The sequence below is a fragment of the Myotis nattereri genome (assembly GCF_964212035.1).
Source record: "Myotis nattereri genome assembly, chromosome: 1".
NCBI lineage: Eukaryota > Metazoa > Chordata > Mammalia > Chiroptera > Vespertilionidae > Myotis > Myotis nattereri.
In genome coordinates, this window is record NC_138075.1 from 22,740,226 (window position 1) to 22,758,416 (window position 18,191).

General features: G+C 44.9%; 1 protein-coding gene across 1 annotated transcript in view; it reads right to left on the minus strand.

The window, feature by feature from the left end:
- Nucleotides 1-18,191, minus strand: part of TTLL5 (tubulin tyrosine ligase like 5) — a 256,896-nt gene that overhangs the window by 197,943 nt on the left and 40,762 nt on the right. The window contains exons 10-12 of the mRNA XM_081104716.1: nucleotides 6,960-7,061; nucleotides 4,500-4,591; nucleotides 2,873-2,980 (exon numbers count right to left, since the gene is read on the minus strand). Coding sequence (XP_080960842.1) covers nucleotides 2,873-2,980; nucleotides 4,500-4,591; nucleotides 6,960-7,061 — 302 coding nt within the window. The remainder of the gene's footprint in view (nucleotides 1-2,872; nucleotides 2,981-4,499; nucleotides 4,592-6,959; nucleotides 7,062-18,191) is intronic.

Consider the following 18,191-nt stretch of genomic DNA (forward strand, 5'->3'; position numbering starts at 1 on the left):
CGGGTGAGGACACGGACCTCGGGGGTATTCACCGAATCAGAGAAAGTCGCTGCTTACTTCACATCAGACCTTCGATTGCCATTAAGTATAAGAAAGTCTTAAGCTTCCAAAAGACAATCAAGCAATAAAACAAAATAGAAAAGGAAACATTCAGAAAAGCTTGTGATGATTCTAGAACAAAGATTTTTTACACCAAGAAATTTACCCTCACATAACAGCCAAGCAGATGTGGAAAAGAAACCTTTATTTATTTATTTTTGTCTAGTAAGGTTTTTGAAGTTGGAGTTACAGTCCCCACACCCTCTCCTCAAACCGTTTACAATAATTCTAAGAGCTCTAAGCCCTTACCACATCAGATTTATTATGAAGCCTACTGTCAGGCCACCAAAAGGCAATGAGAACAAGTACCAATCAGTCACTCAACAAATATTTCTTAAACATCCTCTAACACAAAATGCTGCTAAGCATGGGAGGGGCAGAGACGAGGGAGACACTGTTGCTGTCCTCAAAGAGCTTCCGGTCCAGTGGGGGGACAGACACATGACTGGGGACCGGGCCACATGCAGGAACCACTGCAGACTATGAACAGTGCTGGGGGTGGGGAGGTTAACTTCGACTGAAGACTCAGGAAAAACTTCTCCAAAGAAGCGATACTTGACTTCGTCTTGAAAGATGTCATAATCTGCTAGGTATTTCAGACACAGGATGAAGCAGGTGCAAAGGCAAAGGGTTAGCAAAGGACCTAGAGGTCCAGGGAGATGGTGAGAGGTTTGGTCTGGCAGAAAGAGGGTGAGAGGGGCAGGGAGACAGTGACTACTGAGAATTCACAAAGGCAAGCTCAGAGACTACCGGAGAGGTGGACGTGTGAACAAAACACAATACAACAGGAAAGAAAGATAATGGCACACGCACAGAACATGAAAGAGGAGACACACAGGGCACTTCGTTAGACTAGGATTCCTAGAAGAGCAAGGTCGAGGTGAGTCTTAGGACCTAAAGAGGAATGTGCAAGGCAGATGGGAGAGTTTCCGAGCTGGAGAGCAGACCTTACACAGAGGCACAGGCTCGGGGTGCTCAGTGGTACAGTCACATTACACGGTATAAGAAGGGAAACAGAATTCTAGAAAAGCCAGCTGGGGTCAGATCCTCAGAAGCTTGAAGTTATATCAAATTTGTGTTGACGACTGAAACCTAAGGAGCCATTTATGGGTTTTAGAAGACATGAACATATCTGCACTCAGCCCAGCCGGCTTGGCTCAATGGTTGAGTGTTGACCTATGAACCAGAAGCTCAGGGTTCAATTACCAGTCAGGGCACATGCCTGGGTTGCGGGCTCCTTCCCCAGTGGGGGCATGCAGGAGGCAGCCGATCAATGATTCTCTCTCATCACTGATGTTTCTATCTCTCCCTCCCTCTCCTGTCCTCTCTTCGAAATCAATTAAAAAAAAAAAAAAAAAAAAAAACAGGTTTAAAAGTAATTAAATAAATAAAATAAAAAGATATCACAACCTCTTCTTTTCCTATATAATTTTAGGTCCTGGCTTATCTACCATCTTCTATTCAGTCTCAACACTTTCCTTTGTTCAGTGCCCCTACAGTACAGGTTATTATGATAATCCATTAAAGAGATTAAGACTTATAATGGCTAGCTATAAATATAACAAAAAAGCTGTTTATTGCGTCACATTAAAGGCCAGGCATGTGCCACGCGCTCCACATGCACCGTCTCACTTGCTCTTCCTGGTACTCTGAGGAGGCAGTGCATCATCACTGCTGTTTCCTGTTGAGGAACCAGAATTGGTGCAATTTTCTGAAAATCAGAACATTAGTAAGGGGGGTAAATGGGTCTCAGCCTGTCTCGCAGGCTCTACACCTGAAGGTCTTTACTTTTCTGTTACCCTGCCTCCTACGCAAGCCATGACTTACCACTGCATTGCTTTCATTATCCCCCATCTATGAGCCTAGTGCAGCCGTGGGCAAACTACGGCCAGGGGCCGGATCCAGCCCATTTGAAATGAATAAAACTAAAAAAAAAAAAAAAAAAAAAAAAAAAGACCGTACCCTTTTATGTAATGATGTTTACTTTGAATTTATATTAGTTCACACAAACACTCCATCCATGCTTTTGTTCCGGCCCTCCGGTCCAGTTTAAGAACCCATTGTGGCCCTCGAGTCAAAAAGTTTGCCCACCCCTGGCCTAGTGCGTTTTACTAACAAAGCCTAACACCTGCTGAAAGCCTATGTGACTTTACTGGGAATCACTACGAGTTCACATCCACGCAGAAAACAAATGCTACAGCACCGCTAGTGGGTCAGTCGGCAACAGGCTTCCTGACCCAGTAAGTGTGTCTCTCTCCTTCTCTGTGCAATCAGGGCGTCAGACGTGGCAGAGAAGAGGAGGAGAGGAGAAAGAGGAAGAGAGTAAAGAAGGAGAGGGTAGGGGAGGAACCCGCTAGAGAGAAGACTAAAACGAAAAGGCGGAGTCATTGGAAAATAGGAGAAAGCACACACTGGTACCAGCCAGAGCTTCTTGGACCAGCTCCCAGGCTGGCTGCCAGAGAGCTCTGGAATATATTTGTTAGAGCTGGATTCCTGTACAGTCCGTTGCAGACTTTTTCTGATTGCACTCTGACAAAGAGACTCATACTTTAGTTCCAATCCCTGCTTCCCACACAGAAAGCTAGTTCATTCTCAGGGGACCGCCAACTAAGCTCACCACTGGCCTCTTAGTAGGATCTTCACGTGAACTTAGAAAGGAATAAAAATCCACTACATACCTTACTCCTGCAGAATCACTTTCTACCCCAGGATCCCAGCCCAACTTCCCAAGCCCCTTTTCATAAAACACTTTAAGCTTCTTGAGTCTCCTTACCAAAACAACTGCTGCGATAAGGAACAAAGGTTTTACAGGCTGTAGCAATAGCTAGCTCAGCAGAGATTACAGTCTTAATGATCAGGTCTTCTACATGGGCCATCAACGCTACAAAAAAAAAGAAGGAGGAGGAGGAGGAGGAGGAGAGGGAGGAGGAGGAGGAGGGGGAAGAGGGGGAGGAGAGGGAGGAGGAGGAGGAGGAGGAGGAGGAGGGGGAGGAGGAGGAGAGAGAGGAGGAGGAGGAGGGGGAGGAGAGGGAGGAGGAGAGGAGGGGGAGGAGGAGGAGAGAGAGGAGGAGGAGGAGGAGGAGGAGGAGGAGGAGGAGGAGGAGGAGAGGGAGGAGGAGGAGAGGGAGGAGGAGGAGAGGGAGAAGGAGGAGGAGGAGGAGGAGGAGGGGGAGGAGGAGGGGGAGGAGGGGGAGGAGGGACACCACAATGCATGGATTAGAATCGATTCCAGAACACAATCATATATAATAAAAGCCCAGCGACCAAACAGTGGAACAACCAGAATGACCACTTGACCAGTCACTATTTCTCGCACTGACTACCAGGGGGCAGATACTCAACACAAGAGCTGCCCCCTGGTAGTCAGTGCGCTCCCACAGCAGGAGCAGCCACTCAGAGGGCGGTCCACAGTCGCTCAGCTGACCGGGGTGAGCGGTGCTCCCACGATGGGCTGATTCCCGCAGGCCACGCCCCCCACCTGTGCATGAAGGCCATGCACCGTGCCTCTAGTCTAATATAAAAGCATGTGTGCTCATTCAAAAAGTCTCTGTATGGCAATCTTGTGAACGGATGCTCCAGGAGAAGGCATATCTGTGAACAGAGGAACACAGTCAAAAAGGTGGCTGCCTATGACCACAGACAGAGACAGAATGGAGAAGGAGCCTTCCTCCCCTTCTCACTCCTCTATCACCTTCCCTGTGTGGACTGAGATAGGCCTTGTGGCACAGTTCCCATTCTGCTCAAGGCTCAGCAATGGTGACCATTTTGATTCCAAGCCCCACACTCAAACTTCACATAGTCCATTCTCCAATTTAGCAACATGTATAAGAGAGATTAACTTAGAAAATTTTGAATTCAAGGCCAATATGGAGAAAACTCGTTATTTAAAAAGCAGACAGCAAGTAGCCGCACCGGTGTGGCTCAGTGGTTGAGCACAGATACATGAACCAGGTCAGGGTTTGATTCCCAGTGCGGGCACATGCCCGGGTTGCAGTATCAATCCCCAGTGGGGGGCGGTGTGCAGGAGGCAGCCGATCAATGATTCTCTCATCATTGATGTTTCTCTCTCTCCCCTCCTCTAAGATCAATAAATATATTTTAAAAATAAAAATAAAAACTGAAAGTATATTTTCGTTAGCAGTTCAACATTTACAAAGGATCAGTTCACTGAATATTAAAGGCGAAAGTTGTGCTTTTCAAACCAGAAGCAAGAAAAGAGATTCCGGGATCACGGAAAGCCTTTTCCCCATCTCATAAAGGACAGGAAAAACTGAGACCAAAAACGGTGATCCCATCAATGTCTCAGCAACAGTATTGACATTAAAGACTAACTGCTGATGAGACAACGGTAAAGTTATACAGAGAAGGGAAGTCAAAAAGAAAAACGGCCTGGTACTCACCAGTTGTATCTCTGCCTTCTTGTTTCAGATACCTAAGCATAGCACTCATGCTCCATTTGTTCCCATAATCCTCCACTTCTGGATCATCACAACTAAAATAAATTAATAGATCAAGGTCACATATGCAACTAGGCCTGGCTGTAGAAACATATTATTTTACAAAGAGTTTTTTGCCAACTTCCACCTCATCACTTTTCCTTAAACTTTTCTGTCATATATCCCTTTACACCAATTTCTTCCATTGAAATGAAAATGAATATAGCTTGCCTTATTGAGGGGCGTAGGGGAGAAAGCAGTCAAGTCTTCCTCAATCAAACAATTATGCATCATGAAAGAAATGTGTGAAAGAATATAAACAAGTTTATGAATGATTCCAATGCATTAATAGATTGAAATGTTTGGAGTGAAAATCTAGCCTTTGAGGTAAATGTCACGAGCCCACAAAACAACCTCTGATGCCATTTTCAGACCAAAATTGAGCCTGGGTGGGTTAGTGAGAGACACAGTGGAGTATTTTAATGAGCTAACCAAGCACAGAATTGCTTTAGCATCTGAAGCAAGCTCCCTCCTCTCTGGTGGCAGACACAGCTTTTTAAATATACCTTTCCATTTACCACTGAAGGGAAGGGAGAATGCACTAGAGCAGTGGTCGGCAAACTGCGGCTCGCGAGCCACATGCAGCTCTTTGGCCCCTTGAGTGTGGCTCTTCCACAAAATATCGACTTCTGCGCATGGGCCACAAAGTTTCAATCATACTGTACGTGCGCGCCCGCACGTGGTATATTGTGGAAGAGCCACACTCAAGGGGCCGCAGTTTGCCAACCACTGCACTAGAGCAACAACAGAAGTGATGCAGTATACCTCCACGAAAGCAGCAGGATGCAAACGGGCAGACTCCCAAGACTGTTGGAAAGGTCTTGCCATCTGGAACGTGTGTTTTGCCACTGCCCCCTCACTCCCTACCAGCGCCCCATGACCCGCCAGTTGCTTCTTTGCGCATCTTTCAAAATGACGGAGATTTCTTCAACGAATTAATACTGTTCACAGGATATGCAATGCAATCTATACAGCTCAGCAACCATTCAATCACTTCCAGATCCCTCACTTTCCTTCCCTCTTTCTCTCTTTCTTTTTCTTTCTTTCTTTCCTTGGACTTTGTAGGCACCTATTTTTAGTCTGAGTAGAAAGTAACTATTTGGGTTTATTTTTTATTTTTCCACTTTCTGGCAAAATTATCAGAATGAAAGAAAACAGAGCAGAAAGAATATTTCCACACAGCTGGGCTGGTATTCCCTTCCACTGAATCCTTTTCTGAGATGGCCTCATTTCTTTATTAAATTTATTCCTAAGTTTTTCCCTCTTGATCATACAAGTATTTATTTTAGAAAAATGTAGGAAGTACATAAAAGCTCTGAGAAAAAAACAGAAATCCCCCACCTATAATTCCATCCACTATAGTTAAGAACTGTTAACATTTTTGTGTCTGTCTTTCTAGTTTCTTGTCCCCCTCCAGCACAAATAAACAGCTATCTTATATGTTCTTATCTTATATGTTCAAAAAAGAAATTAATTGCATGTAGTGTCTGGTAACCTGCTGTTTCCACCTGATAATGTACAGTGACGAACATTTGTGTCTCTGATCTTGTGTGTACATCTTTCGTTATGTTAAGCCCAGATTTCAAGACCCCCCACAGAACCACCAGGGAGCGCCGAGTCTGATGCAAAAGCATAGAGTCTTTTATTCAAGCCCGGGCTTGGTCCCCCTCTGCCTCCATTACTGGATGCGAGAGAGAGCCCCGAGTCCCAAGAGAACAAAGAATTTATAGGGTTTGGGGTTGGGGGGTGGAGGCACTTGGTCGATTCCGGTTGGTTGAGTGAGGGTCGGGGGCTAGTTTTTCTTGCTTTCCCATTGGCTGAGATAAGGGCAGGCTGAGTAACTGATACATTCTGTGGCTTTCCTGGGAGAGGAGTTAGGGACACAGCTATCAGTTCCGTTCTGTCCTTTTGTTACGGACACAGCTATCAGTTCCGTTCTGTCCCTTCAGTTACTCCTTAAGGTTAAATTCCTAGAAATGGAACTGCTGGGTCAAAGGGCACAAATATTTTTAAAACTTTTGATACATTTTATCAAATGCTGAAATGACCTCATTTCTTGATTTCTAGAAAGTTTCCTATGCGCATTAAATTCCCACCCCTAAGCCAAGTGAGGGGAGACAATCGATGAGGAAGATGAAACTTGGGAAAGCATATTTTGGTAGAGAAGGTGACACTGTAACTGTGTAAGCAATGAAGAAGCAACAGCAGATATGCCTCAAAACTGCGGTAAGTGACTCACAGCTTTTCATATGTTACATGGACAGAAACAAAGTTTGCCTCCAGGGCAACACGTTGACTTTTACTCCCACAACACCCCCAGCTGAGACTGACTTCTCCAGCTCCTGGCTCTGGCGTGGCCAATACCTGACATAGTCTCCACTCTTCTTATTCACACTGTAATTTGTCAGGTGCATGAACTGGTTCCGAATGTTTTTGGCTCCTTGATCATATCGCACAGTTGCAAACCTGATAGAAAGGGACACAGGTTAAATGCCAGGAACAGGGTTTCAAGGAAATAAAGGCTAGAATGCAGAATCAAGGAGATTTTAATAAAAGGAGGGTGACAACATTACTAAATGTTGAGTTCCAACATCCATGCTAAGTGTTTCATATATAGTACCGCTTTTAATTCAATCCTTACAGCAACTCTCTCAAGTAGGTAATATTGCTAGTATATCTAAAATCTTTAATCCTCATCCAGGGATATGTTTTATTGATTTGAGAGAGAGAGAGGGAGAGAGAAAGACGGGGGGGGGGGGGGGGGAGGGGGGGGCGGGGAGAGAGAGAGATGAGAGAGAAGCATCGATTGGTTGCCTCCCAATTGGGGATCGAACCCACAACCTAGGTATGTGCCCTGACCGGAAATTAAACCCGCAACCTTTTGGTGTATAGCACGACACTCTAACCAACTGAACCACCCGGCCCAGGCAATATTATATCTAATTTTTAAAAATAGGTATCAAAACTAAAATGTGATCTAAAAAGATTAAGTAATTTATACCAAATCACACTGACTCAAAAATCCATGTTTTTAACTACAAGATGCTGCTTCTCTTCTATAAAACCTTAGGAGGGATGAAAGGTGAGAAGAGTTATTCACAGCCTGGGAAATTGTGTGCAGGATGCTGTGGAGGATGAGGCATTAGCTGGTCATAAACACCTAGTGAGTGCCCACACAGTCTATGGAAAATATTAAGCAAAAAGAATAAAAGGACAGCATAGTAATACATAGACTTAGAGCTCATCTCCAAAGAAACAACAGAACTGATCTATAAAGTTCATTTTAAGAAAATAATAATGTCAGCATCAACAGCAGACAAAGCCCACGTCTGCAGAATAGCATCAATATGAGCACAGTGCAGGAGACTAATTCCTGAATTTGGGACGAAAGCAAAAGACAGAGAAATTAAACATGGAGCCCACTGAAAACAGGGCAGCAATTTGATATCCTGGACTGCTGTCAAAAGAAGACCAAAACCTAAAGTCTACGTGCCTCTGAAGGAAGTAACCAGGAAGGAGAAAACTTCCCAGTGATGCCCAACATCAACAAAAGGACACTTGAGTCGAATGGTTATGGTAAATATCAACCCCTGTTTACATACCACCACAGTTCACTGAAGTGGTTTTCCCAAGAGGCACATCCAAGTGTGTAGAAAAAAATCCTGGAAGTCCATGCGTTTATTTTCATACGCTTCACAAATTATTTACATATGCTCACTCAGACTATGAAGTCAATATGAATTTTTACCACAGTAAAGGTCAGCATTTAAAAACTGTCCTTGTCTCTATCTCTTCTCACCCACCCATCCACTATATCCACTCCCTAGGTTCCTGTACTAGAAATATATGAGCCAAAGAAACAAAAGTGCGAAAACAACAACAGAAAAACCTAGGAAATGAACATAAAACAAACAGGAGGCCAGGAAGAAGGATGTGGACAAAGAGAAAATGCTGGCTAGGCATGAATGGCTAAGGCACAAGAGTTTGATGTGCATTAAGTCTATACAGAGAGGAAGCTCCAATTTCCCAGATACCGCCAGTAGTTAGCACCTAACTTCCAGCCGTGTCACTCCATGGTGAGTAAACCTTGCCTATATTTACCAATTGTCCTTCAGCAGACTTCCTCCAAGCAAGTGGGAGACAGTTGCTCTCTGAATTCTTACAAAATGCGAAGGGGGTCCATGCTGACCCCACAGAAGCTGCCTGCCTCACCTGGACATTACCTCACAGTGATACACCTCCTGCCATCATCTCCCCCAAAAGAAGAATAATTTCAAGGACGGGAAAAGGTTATGCTTCAGAGAAAGAGGTTCTTCATCTCTCCTAAATATGAGAACTGATCAAATTGGGCCAATAACATGAAAAGATTGGCAAAAGCCTGGTGGTTAACTGTAACCCAACACATGTCATTCCTACACTCCTTTTTTTCAATAGGATTGCAGCTCTTAAAAATAAGTTTTCTTCTTTCTAATCTTCCTTTTTGCTAGGGAATTTATATTCTGAACCCCAGCTTAAGATTATTAATGTCAGAGTGGGTTTTTATAGAGTGTAAAAAGTGTCAAGAAGTAAAAATTAAGAGAAAACAAAAAATGTCATCTCGATGGAAAAGTTACTCAAAGGGACAAAAGTGCTACCTTCTTCATTTCACTTAGCCTGATGGGACATGCAGAAGACCGTGTAGAAGGGAGGTAGGTATACATCTCCCCTTTCCTCCTACCCCAGGAAGATCTTATGGTTCTCTCCAAAATCCATGTTACAGACCATATTCATCTCTAATCACCACTTGCAACATCGCCTTCTTATCTGGCCCCATTAGTCTTAGATCTGGTACAAGAATCAAGTTCTGATTCACCTATGAAGGGTTTTGTTTTGTTTTTTAATTATTTGGCCAACTAATCAAAACCAGACTTTCCTTCCTGCAGCCTAGTGGCAACCAAGGCTCACGTGAGAAAGATAGTGGACAGGATGGGAAGGCAGCTCAGAGGTAGAGCAGGAGGTTACGTAAGCAGAGTAACCCAGGTGGCCCACAGGGTTCAACGTCCACACAAGGAGGACATCCGAGTGGGGCAGTAACCAGGGGGGTCAGGAGACTGGCTACATTAAAGGGAATTGAGTAAATAAATTTGTTGTAGAGAATGGGAGTCAGATTTCACATTGTTGGAGAGATTTTTTAAAAAGAAAAGGAAAAAGCTAGAAAGAATCTTGTTCTGAACCAGAATTGGAGGTATTAGTATAAACTCCTGCTTTTCAATACAGGATATGGCAAAAGTAGGTTTACAGTTGTTAGTATGGAAAACAATACAATAATCCTATCTAATAAGAGTAATATGCAAATTGACCATCACTCTAACACACAAGATGGCCGCCCCATATGGACACAAGATGGCCAGCAGGGGAGGGCAGTTGGGAGGGACCAGGCCTGCAGGGGAGGACAGTTGGGAGGGACCAGGTCTGCAGGGGAGGGCAGTTGGGGGGAACCAGGCCTGCAGGGGAGGGCAGTTGGGGACGACCAGGCCGGCAGGGGGAGGGCAGTTAGGGGCGACCAGGCTGGCAAGGGAGGGCAGTTAGGGGCAACCAAGCCAGCAAGGAAGGGCAGTTAGGGGTTACCAGGCCGGCAAGGGAGGACAGTTAGGGGTGACCAGGCCAGCAGGGGAGGGCAGTTAGGGGCAATCAGGCCAGCAGGGGAGCAGTTAGGCATCGATCAGGCTGGCAGGGGAGTGGTTAGGGGGTGATCAGGCTGGCAGGCAGAAGCAGTTAGGGGCAATCAAGCAGGCAGGCAGGCAGGCAAGTGCTTGGGAGCCAGCAGTCTGGATTGTGAGAAGGATGTCCGACTGCCCACTTAGGCCCCATCCTGCTGGGATGGGGCCTAAACGGGCAGTCGGACATCCCTCGAGGGGTCCCAGATTGGAGAGGATGAAGGCTGGGCTGAGGGACACACACCCCCTCCATGCACAAATTTCGTGCACCAGGCCTCTAGTCCTATATAATAAAAGGGTAATATGCAAATCGACCAAATGGTAGAACAACTGGTCACTACAACGTGCACTGACCACCAGGGGCAGACGCTTAACGCAGGAGCTGCCCTCTGGTGGTCAGTGTGCTCCCACAGGGAGAGCGCTGCTCAGCCACATGCTGGGCTGATGGCTGGTGAGCGCAGCAGCAGTGGCAGGAGCCTCTCCTGCCTCCGCAGCAGCGCTAAGGATGTCCAACTGCAGCTTAGTTGTCAGTGGGACATCCCCCAAGGGCTCCTGGAGTGCGGAAGGGTACAGGCCGGGCTGAGGGACCCCCACCAGTGTCCCTCAGCCTGGCCTGTACCCTTGTCGTGCACCGGGCCTCTCGTTAGTAAATAATAATATAAGAATAAACTGTGTTTCACATACTCACAACTGTAAACCTACTTTTACCTCACCCTGTATACAGATATAGACACATGTAGAAATATAGATGTATGCCGGGAGCTGGTCCATGCTTGCTGTTTCAAGGGACCTGGCATATATGGCATACTGTTCTTAATATGTTTGCTCACCTTCGTGGCACTATGTGTTTTAACCAAGGTCTCTGAGAAAGGTTGTTTCCCCAGGTAGGGATTTTCCCCTGAAGTTAGGGAGGGAATAAAACCTCTTAACTAAGTGCCAGGCGGGTAATTAATCACTTTAACTATGAACAATCATGCTTAAGCTACATAATCTTTACTCCCTGGAATGGAGATAAGAAACGCCCTAACCTTTGAAATAGAGATTGATAGGATTGGAATCAACTGGTATAAATACAGATGTAAGAAGACAGAACAGAGAGAGACAGAAATTGGCACAGAACCTACACAGAACGTTCTCTAGAGACAGAAGAACTTCGCTGGAGAGAACATGGCAAAAGATCCTGGACAGAAACTGGCCTCAGAACCTAGAGACAGAACCTAGAGAGAGAACATAGCAAAAGATCCTGGACTGAACCTGACTACAGAAATTGGCAAGAGAACCTGACTAGAACCTGGTGACTGAACCTGGCTGGAGAACCTGGACAGAACCTGGCTGGAAAACCTAGTGAGAGAACATGGCAAAAGATCCTGGACTGAACCTGACTACAGAAATTGGCAAGAGAACCTGACTAGAACCTGGTGACTGAACCTGGCTGGAGAACCTGGACAGAACCTGGCTGGAGAACCTAGCGAGGGAACATGGCTACAGAACCTGGCTGGAGAACCTGGAGAACCTAGCAAGACAACATGGACACAGAACCTGGCTGGAGATCCAGAGCAGAACCTCACTGGAGATCCAGACCAGAACTTGGCTGGAGATCCTTGCTGGAGATCTTGGCTAGGCTGCTGATCAACTGAACACTGTCTCCGTGTCATTCCTTCTTCGCCGACTCCGTCCACACCTTTGGGGACCCCTGGACCCGCTGAGGTTGGACCCCAGCATATGGCGCCCGAACAGGGACCCCTAGGTAAGCGCCCCACACTCGGGATGGATCGGACTCCACCGTAGGAAGAGGGTGGATAGTCTTCGCCGACTCCGTCTACACCTTTGGGGACCCCTGGACCTGCTGGGGTTGGACCCCGGCAGATGTAAATGTGTATGTATATGTACCTGAATGTATACACATTCATATTTTCTAGGTCTGTCCATTGCAAGGACCAGAGAGCAGAGATAGCCCAGAGCAATGAGCATATCTAGCACCCAGATCCTGACTCCTGATTTCTATTCTCCATTAAAAGCCACCAGTGCTGCGCTGGTGGCATGGCTTGGTTGGGTGTTGTCCCATGCACCACAAGGTTGCTAGTTTGATTCCTAGTCAGGGCACATGCCCGGGTTGCAGACTTGATCCCCAGTGAGGGGTTTGTGCAGGAGGCAGCCCATCAATGTTCTGCTCTCACATCGATGCTTTTCTCTCTCCCTCTCCCTTCCTCTCTCTCTAAAAATCAATTTTTAAATTAAAAAAAAAGGGGGGGGGGCAACCAATGCTCCTTAGAAAATATGATTGATTCCAGGACTGGAACAAAGAACAAGCTGAGTTTGAAACATTTTGTGCTCAGAGAATAAGGGAACATGTCAAAATAACACAAAAGCCAGCTTAAAGGGACCCCCATTGTCCAAATCTGGGGCAATTTGAGCATCAAAATAAATCATAACAGTAAAGAATTATAACCCATTAAATAAAATAGGGATCCTTGCATCCACATTGGTGTACATACATAAATGGGAAGAGGAGAAAGCTCTTTCTTGGAGTAAAATACTAAACAATAAAAGTAAAAGGAATGATGGGGAAATTCACTTAGCCACCATCATAGTAATAATCCATTCAGGCAAGAAGCATAGATGGATATTAAAATTATTAGGTGAAAATGAGATGAGGAATAAGATACTACATGGTCTCAAAGTGTTTACTCAAAAGGTATTTATTAATTACAGAGGGAGAAACAAATTTATAGTGGAGAAATCTGGCAGACACCATTTTAATCAAGTGGTCAAATACCACTAAATAGCTATCATGTGTCATCAGACATAATGCAATGAGAACACAGCATCACTATTGTGGAATTCTGGCCAAAAATACATAACCTGAGTCTAATCATAAGCAAATATCAGACAAACCCAAATTGAGAGACATTCTACAAAATGACTGGCCTGTAATCTTCAAAAACACTAAGGTCATGAAAATCAAAGAGACTGAGGAACTGTTCCAGCCTGGAGGAGACGAAAGAGACATGACAACTAAATGCAACATGTGATTCTGGACTGGATCCTTTTGTTAAAAAGAACATTACTACGACAGTTGAAAAATCTGAACGTGGACTCTAGATGAAAAGGTAAAAGGCTATTCTTCACAGTATTTTTACAGCTTTTGTATAAGTTTGAAATGGTTTCAAAATTAAAAGCCTACAATCAAAGGTATGTTTCTCAATAAAAATCTAGATTTTTCAGCTACCATTAAAACACACACACAAAAGATCTGGCAGTACCACCTGTCTTAGTCTTTTGGGGCTCCTATAACAAAATACCATAAACGGTGTAGCTTATAAACAACAGAAAGTTACTTCTCACAGTTCTGGAGGCTGGAAGTACAAGACCAAGACGCAGGCAGGTAGACAGCACCTTCCTGCTGGGTCCTCACATGGTGGAAAGAGTGAGCAATCGCTCCAGGGTCTCTTTTGTAAAAGGGCACTAATCACATTCATGAGGGCTCCACCCTCATGATCTAATCACCTCCCAAGACCTCACCTCCTAACTCCATCACCTCGAGGGGCAGGATTTCAACATATGAGTTTGGGTGCTGGGGGAAACAAACATTCAGAGAAATTCAAGAATGAAAAGAAAGCTGAGACTCAGAAGGGCAGCAATAGAAGAATCAGGAAAGCTTACCAAGAGCAAAGGTATGTCATTGGAGACCAAGGCTAAGATCATCCACACCTTTGCATTCCCAATTACTATGTACGAATGCAAACCAGGATAGTGAAGGTTACTAGGAAAAAAACTGATTCATCTGAAATATGGTGCTGAAGGAGAGCTCTATGAACACCCTGGACTGTCAGAAAGACAGACAAGTGGGTCCCAGAGCAAATGAAGCCTGAAACATCGCTGGAAGCAGAAACGGCAAAACCGAAGTTGTCCCACTTCGGGCACAGCCTGAGCCGGCAGGGTTCTTTGGACAGACAGCAATGCTGGGAAATAGAGGCAGCAGGAAAGAGGAAGAGCAACCATGAGCCGTGGCCACGAGTCTACAGGAGCGGAGCAGGGCTGCCGAGGACAGGACGTCATGGACATTACTCACTCCCAGGGTCACCAGGAGTCGGAGCCAATTCAAGGGCAGGTAACAACCCAACATTCAGACCATAGCACCACCACAAACCAAGGACTTGCTGGCACTGAATCGCAAATGCCCTTTAGGCAGAGCATGTGATCTCCACTTCTCCAGTGACCACCTGACCAACTTCTCCAGTGAAGGTCTTTGTGAGCATTTAAGTTTGTGCCTCTTGATTTAGGCCCTCACATACCAAATTTCATCCTATTTAGGCCTGAAAGCTTCAACACAATTTCCTTCTTAGAAATAATCTAAAAGGGGTAATTCTCTACAAGGTATCTTAAGCCAAATACTTATCCTAACCCCCATACTGAAATTTACATGATGAATTAAGTCTTAAACCTCCCTCTGAATGAAATCAAAATTTAGGGAAAGCTCTCATGACAGAATTTTATAGCCTTGACCTATAAACAAACAAACAAAAAAAAGGTGGGGGCTCCACTCTTTTCGCCAAATCTGAAACTGGGTACCAGTTTGTGGCCTACTGATGAACAGAGAACTACATGCCCTTAGGACATTTCTCACCTTTCACTCTGACCTTAGGACAACTCCCTGGGGAAGACGGGAAGCTGGAGCCACTTTATCTGGCTGTGTCGCTCAAAGTATGAGCTATAAGACTATGACCTGGCCGGTGTGGCTCAGTGGTTGAGCACTGACCTTTGAACCAGGAGGTCAGGTTCAATTCTGGTCAGGGCACATACCCAGGTTGTGGGCTGCAGGCTTGATCCCCAGAAGGGCACGTGCAGGAGGCAGCCAATAATTATTCTCTCTCATCATTGATGTTTCTCTCTCTTCTCCCTTCCTCTCTCTGAAATCAATAAAAACATATTTTTTAAAAAAGAAAAGAAATGAAGGATACACTAACTGAAATAAAGAATAATTTACATGGAATCAACAATAGAGGATAACGAGAATCAAATCAAGAATCTGGAATATAAACAAGCAAAAAACACCCAATCATAACAGCAAAAAAAGAAAAAGAATCCAAAGATATAAAGAGCCTCTCGGACAACTTCAAGCATACCAACATTCGCCTCATGGGGGTACCCAAAAGGAGAAGAGAGGGAGCAAGAACTTGAAAATCTATTTGAAAAAATAATGACAGAAAACTTCTCCTACCTGTTAAAAGAAATAAGACATCCAAGTCCAATATGCAAATCGACCCAAGAGTGGAATGACCGGTCGCTATGATGTGCACTGACCACCAGGGGCCAGACGCTTGATGCAGGAGCTGCCCCCAGTGCAGCTCCTACGTTGAGCATCTGCCCCCTCCCCCACCAGAGGGAAGTGACAGGCAGGGACAGGGCTGACCGGCGGGCAGCTCCAGGCCACCAGCCAAGGCAGGTGCCAGCGGGGATTTGGGGGGGACCACCCCACAGATGGCCTTGATTGCTGGCCAGGCCTAGGGACCCTACCCATGCATGAGTTTTGTGCACTGGGCCTCCAGTATAGTCAATAATATTCTAATAACTATGTATGGTGTCAGATGGGTTTTGGGATGATCACTTAAGAAGTTTTATAATGTCTAATCACTGGGGTGTGCACCTGAAACTAATATGATATTGCATGTCAACTATAATTGAAAAAATTTTTTTTTATAATTTAATTTTTTAAAAGACAAAAAGAAAAAAAAGAGGAGGCCAGCCCCGAGGAAACCCTGGTACAGGAGTTATCTTTCAGCAGGTGAAGCCATTCAGAGCCAAAAAGGCCTGGAGGATGGAGAGACAGCACCTCAGGCAGCCCTGCCAGAAGCCACTGGGTTTCATCCTCGCCTGACCCAGAAAAATCTTATGGGAGAGAACAAGAGGCCCAAGAGCTCTCTGATCTGCTGTCAACCAGCTGCAGCCCCGAGACTGCCAAGTGCTGCAGTGACTCGGCAGCGCCCTACGGAGCCGTCTGGGAGGGGATTACCAGCCTGATCCCCTGTCTTTAGAGCCAGAAATGACTCAAACTTCAACAGCGAGGGCCTGCCAGGGAGGGTGACAATGAGCACTGGAGAGGGTTTTCTCCCCCTCGCTGGTGTCTCTTCCCCCTTCTTGCTGCTGCAGCAGATTCTGGACAGTGTACAGCCTGTGAGGTAATATGAATTCCTTGGCAACCAGCAAGTACCTGAATTCTTTCAAAACCACAGGAATCCAGCAGAGAAAAGGTAAATATCCCCGCGGAGCCAGTGTTAATTAGCAAAGAAGGCTACTGAAGAAGGAACTGGGGGTGGGGAGGAAGGGAAAGGCATTGCAAATGCTTTGGGGTCTTTTCTGAATTTCCACTGAAAACTAGGCGGAGACAGTCCCCATGGGACAGCCTCAGGGTCTTCTCCTCCCACCCCCACAGCACCAGTGGCTCTCTCCCAGTTCCCTGAGACACCTTCATTTCACCCAGCTGCTAGAACGACCTATCTTCAGGTCTCTGACAACACATTTGGTTTTCAACTTAATTGTGTTTTAATTTTTTTTAGTTGTTTTCTTTTTTTCCTGTTTCAGTGAAAATTTGGCTATTGGCTCTGTCTCAAAAAAGGTCCAGTCAAAATCATTTAGACCACGTATTGGATCCACTTAAAACTGTAAAATCCAGGACAAAGTCTTTTTGGTTTCCACCTCTGACAGGAAAAAAATCTACACCATTTTGGGGGAGAATGCCACTCTCTCTGGAAGGTGAGTGTCCCCTGCTGGTGCAAAGCAGCAACATCCACATGCAACTCAAAAGCAGGGTGCACCTCCAGGGGAAAATGCCGGACCCAGATGCCAGAAAGACGATTTTTTTAGATGCCTCAACATTTTGCCCATGTATAAAAAATAGTGAGTTTTCTTACTTCCTATGTAGCTAGTAAGACAACAAGAACAACTGAAATTATTAATACAGAAACAAACTATTAAGGCTCTTTTTCTTCAGTAAGTTTAAGAAGGTAAAAAACTTACAGAAACTACTTATTTTACAGACTTAAGAAATGAACTTAATCTTTCTGTCATCTAAGCTTTAATTTGAGTCCCAAAGAGGTGATATGGGATAAGGCCATTCTTTTGTAAAGAAGAAAACCAATTATATTTGTTGCCAGTTTTGTTTCTTTAGAGAAGATTATGGTGTTCCTTGGTGAACCTCAAAGTAAAATGGCTTAGTGATCTCATCCCAAACTGACTGTCTTCAGTAATGTCTACATAAAACACACGTGACCCAAGATTTACTAGAGGCTGCAGATCTGGAGATGCTATGGACTATTGCTGAATGTAATGACACACTGGAGCAGACCCTGAGGATTAAAGAGAAGTAGATGAATGCCAAGATATACAGTGAGTTAAGACACAGGAACACAGGCACATGGAAGCTATTGTGCAGAGCAATGTGCCCTTGAAGGACTACAGCTAATAGCCTGTGACCATGTACTGTCCTTTCGTGAAGCTTTTATATTCACCTACACTTTTAGGTAAACTGAGACAAAGCCCTGAGAATTCCCATTTCTTGGTTCAATTTGACTCGAGTTTTTAGAAAAACTGTTCTCTAAATTACTCTAAGAAAAAGCATGCATTTAAAAATACACAGGGGTGGTCAAAAGTAGGTTTACAGTTGTAATACAAATAAACAATACAATAATTAATAAATAATAACATAAAAATAAACTGTTTTGTGTACTCATAACTGTAAACCTACCTTTGCCCACTCCTATACACACACACACACACACACACACACACACACACTCAGTTTCCACTGAAGGCAAGAAAAGTTACTCAATTCAATGGATTCTGATCCTGGCACACACCGAGTAGTCAAAACACTTGCATATCTGTAATAAATACTGGTATT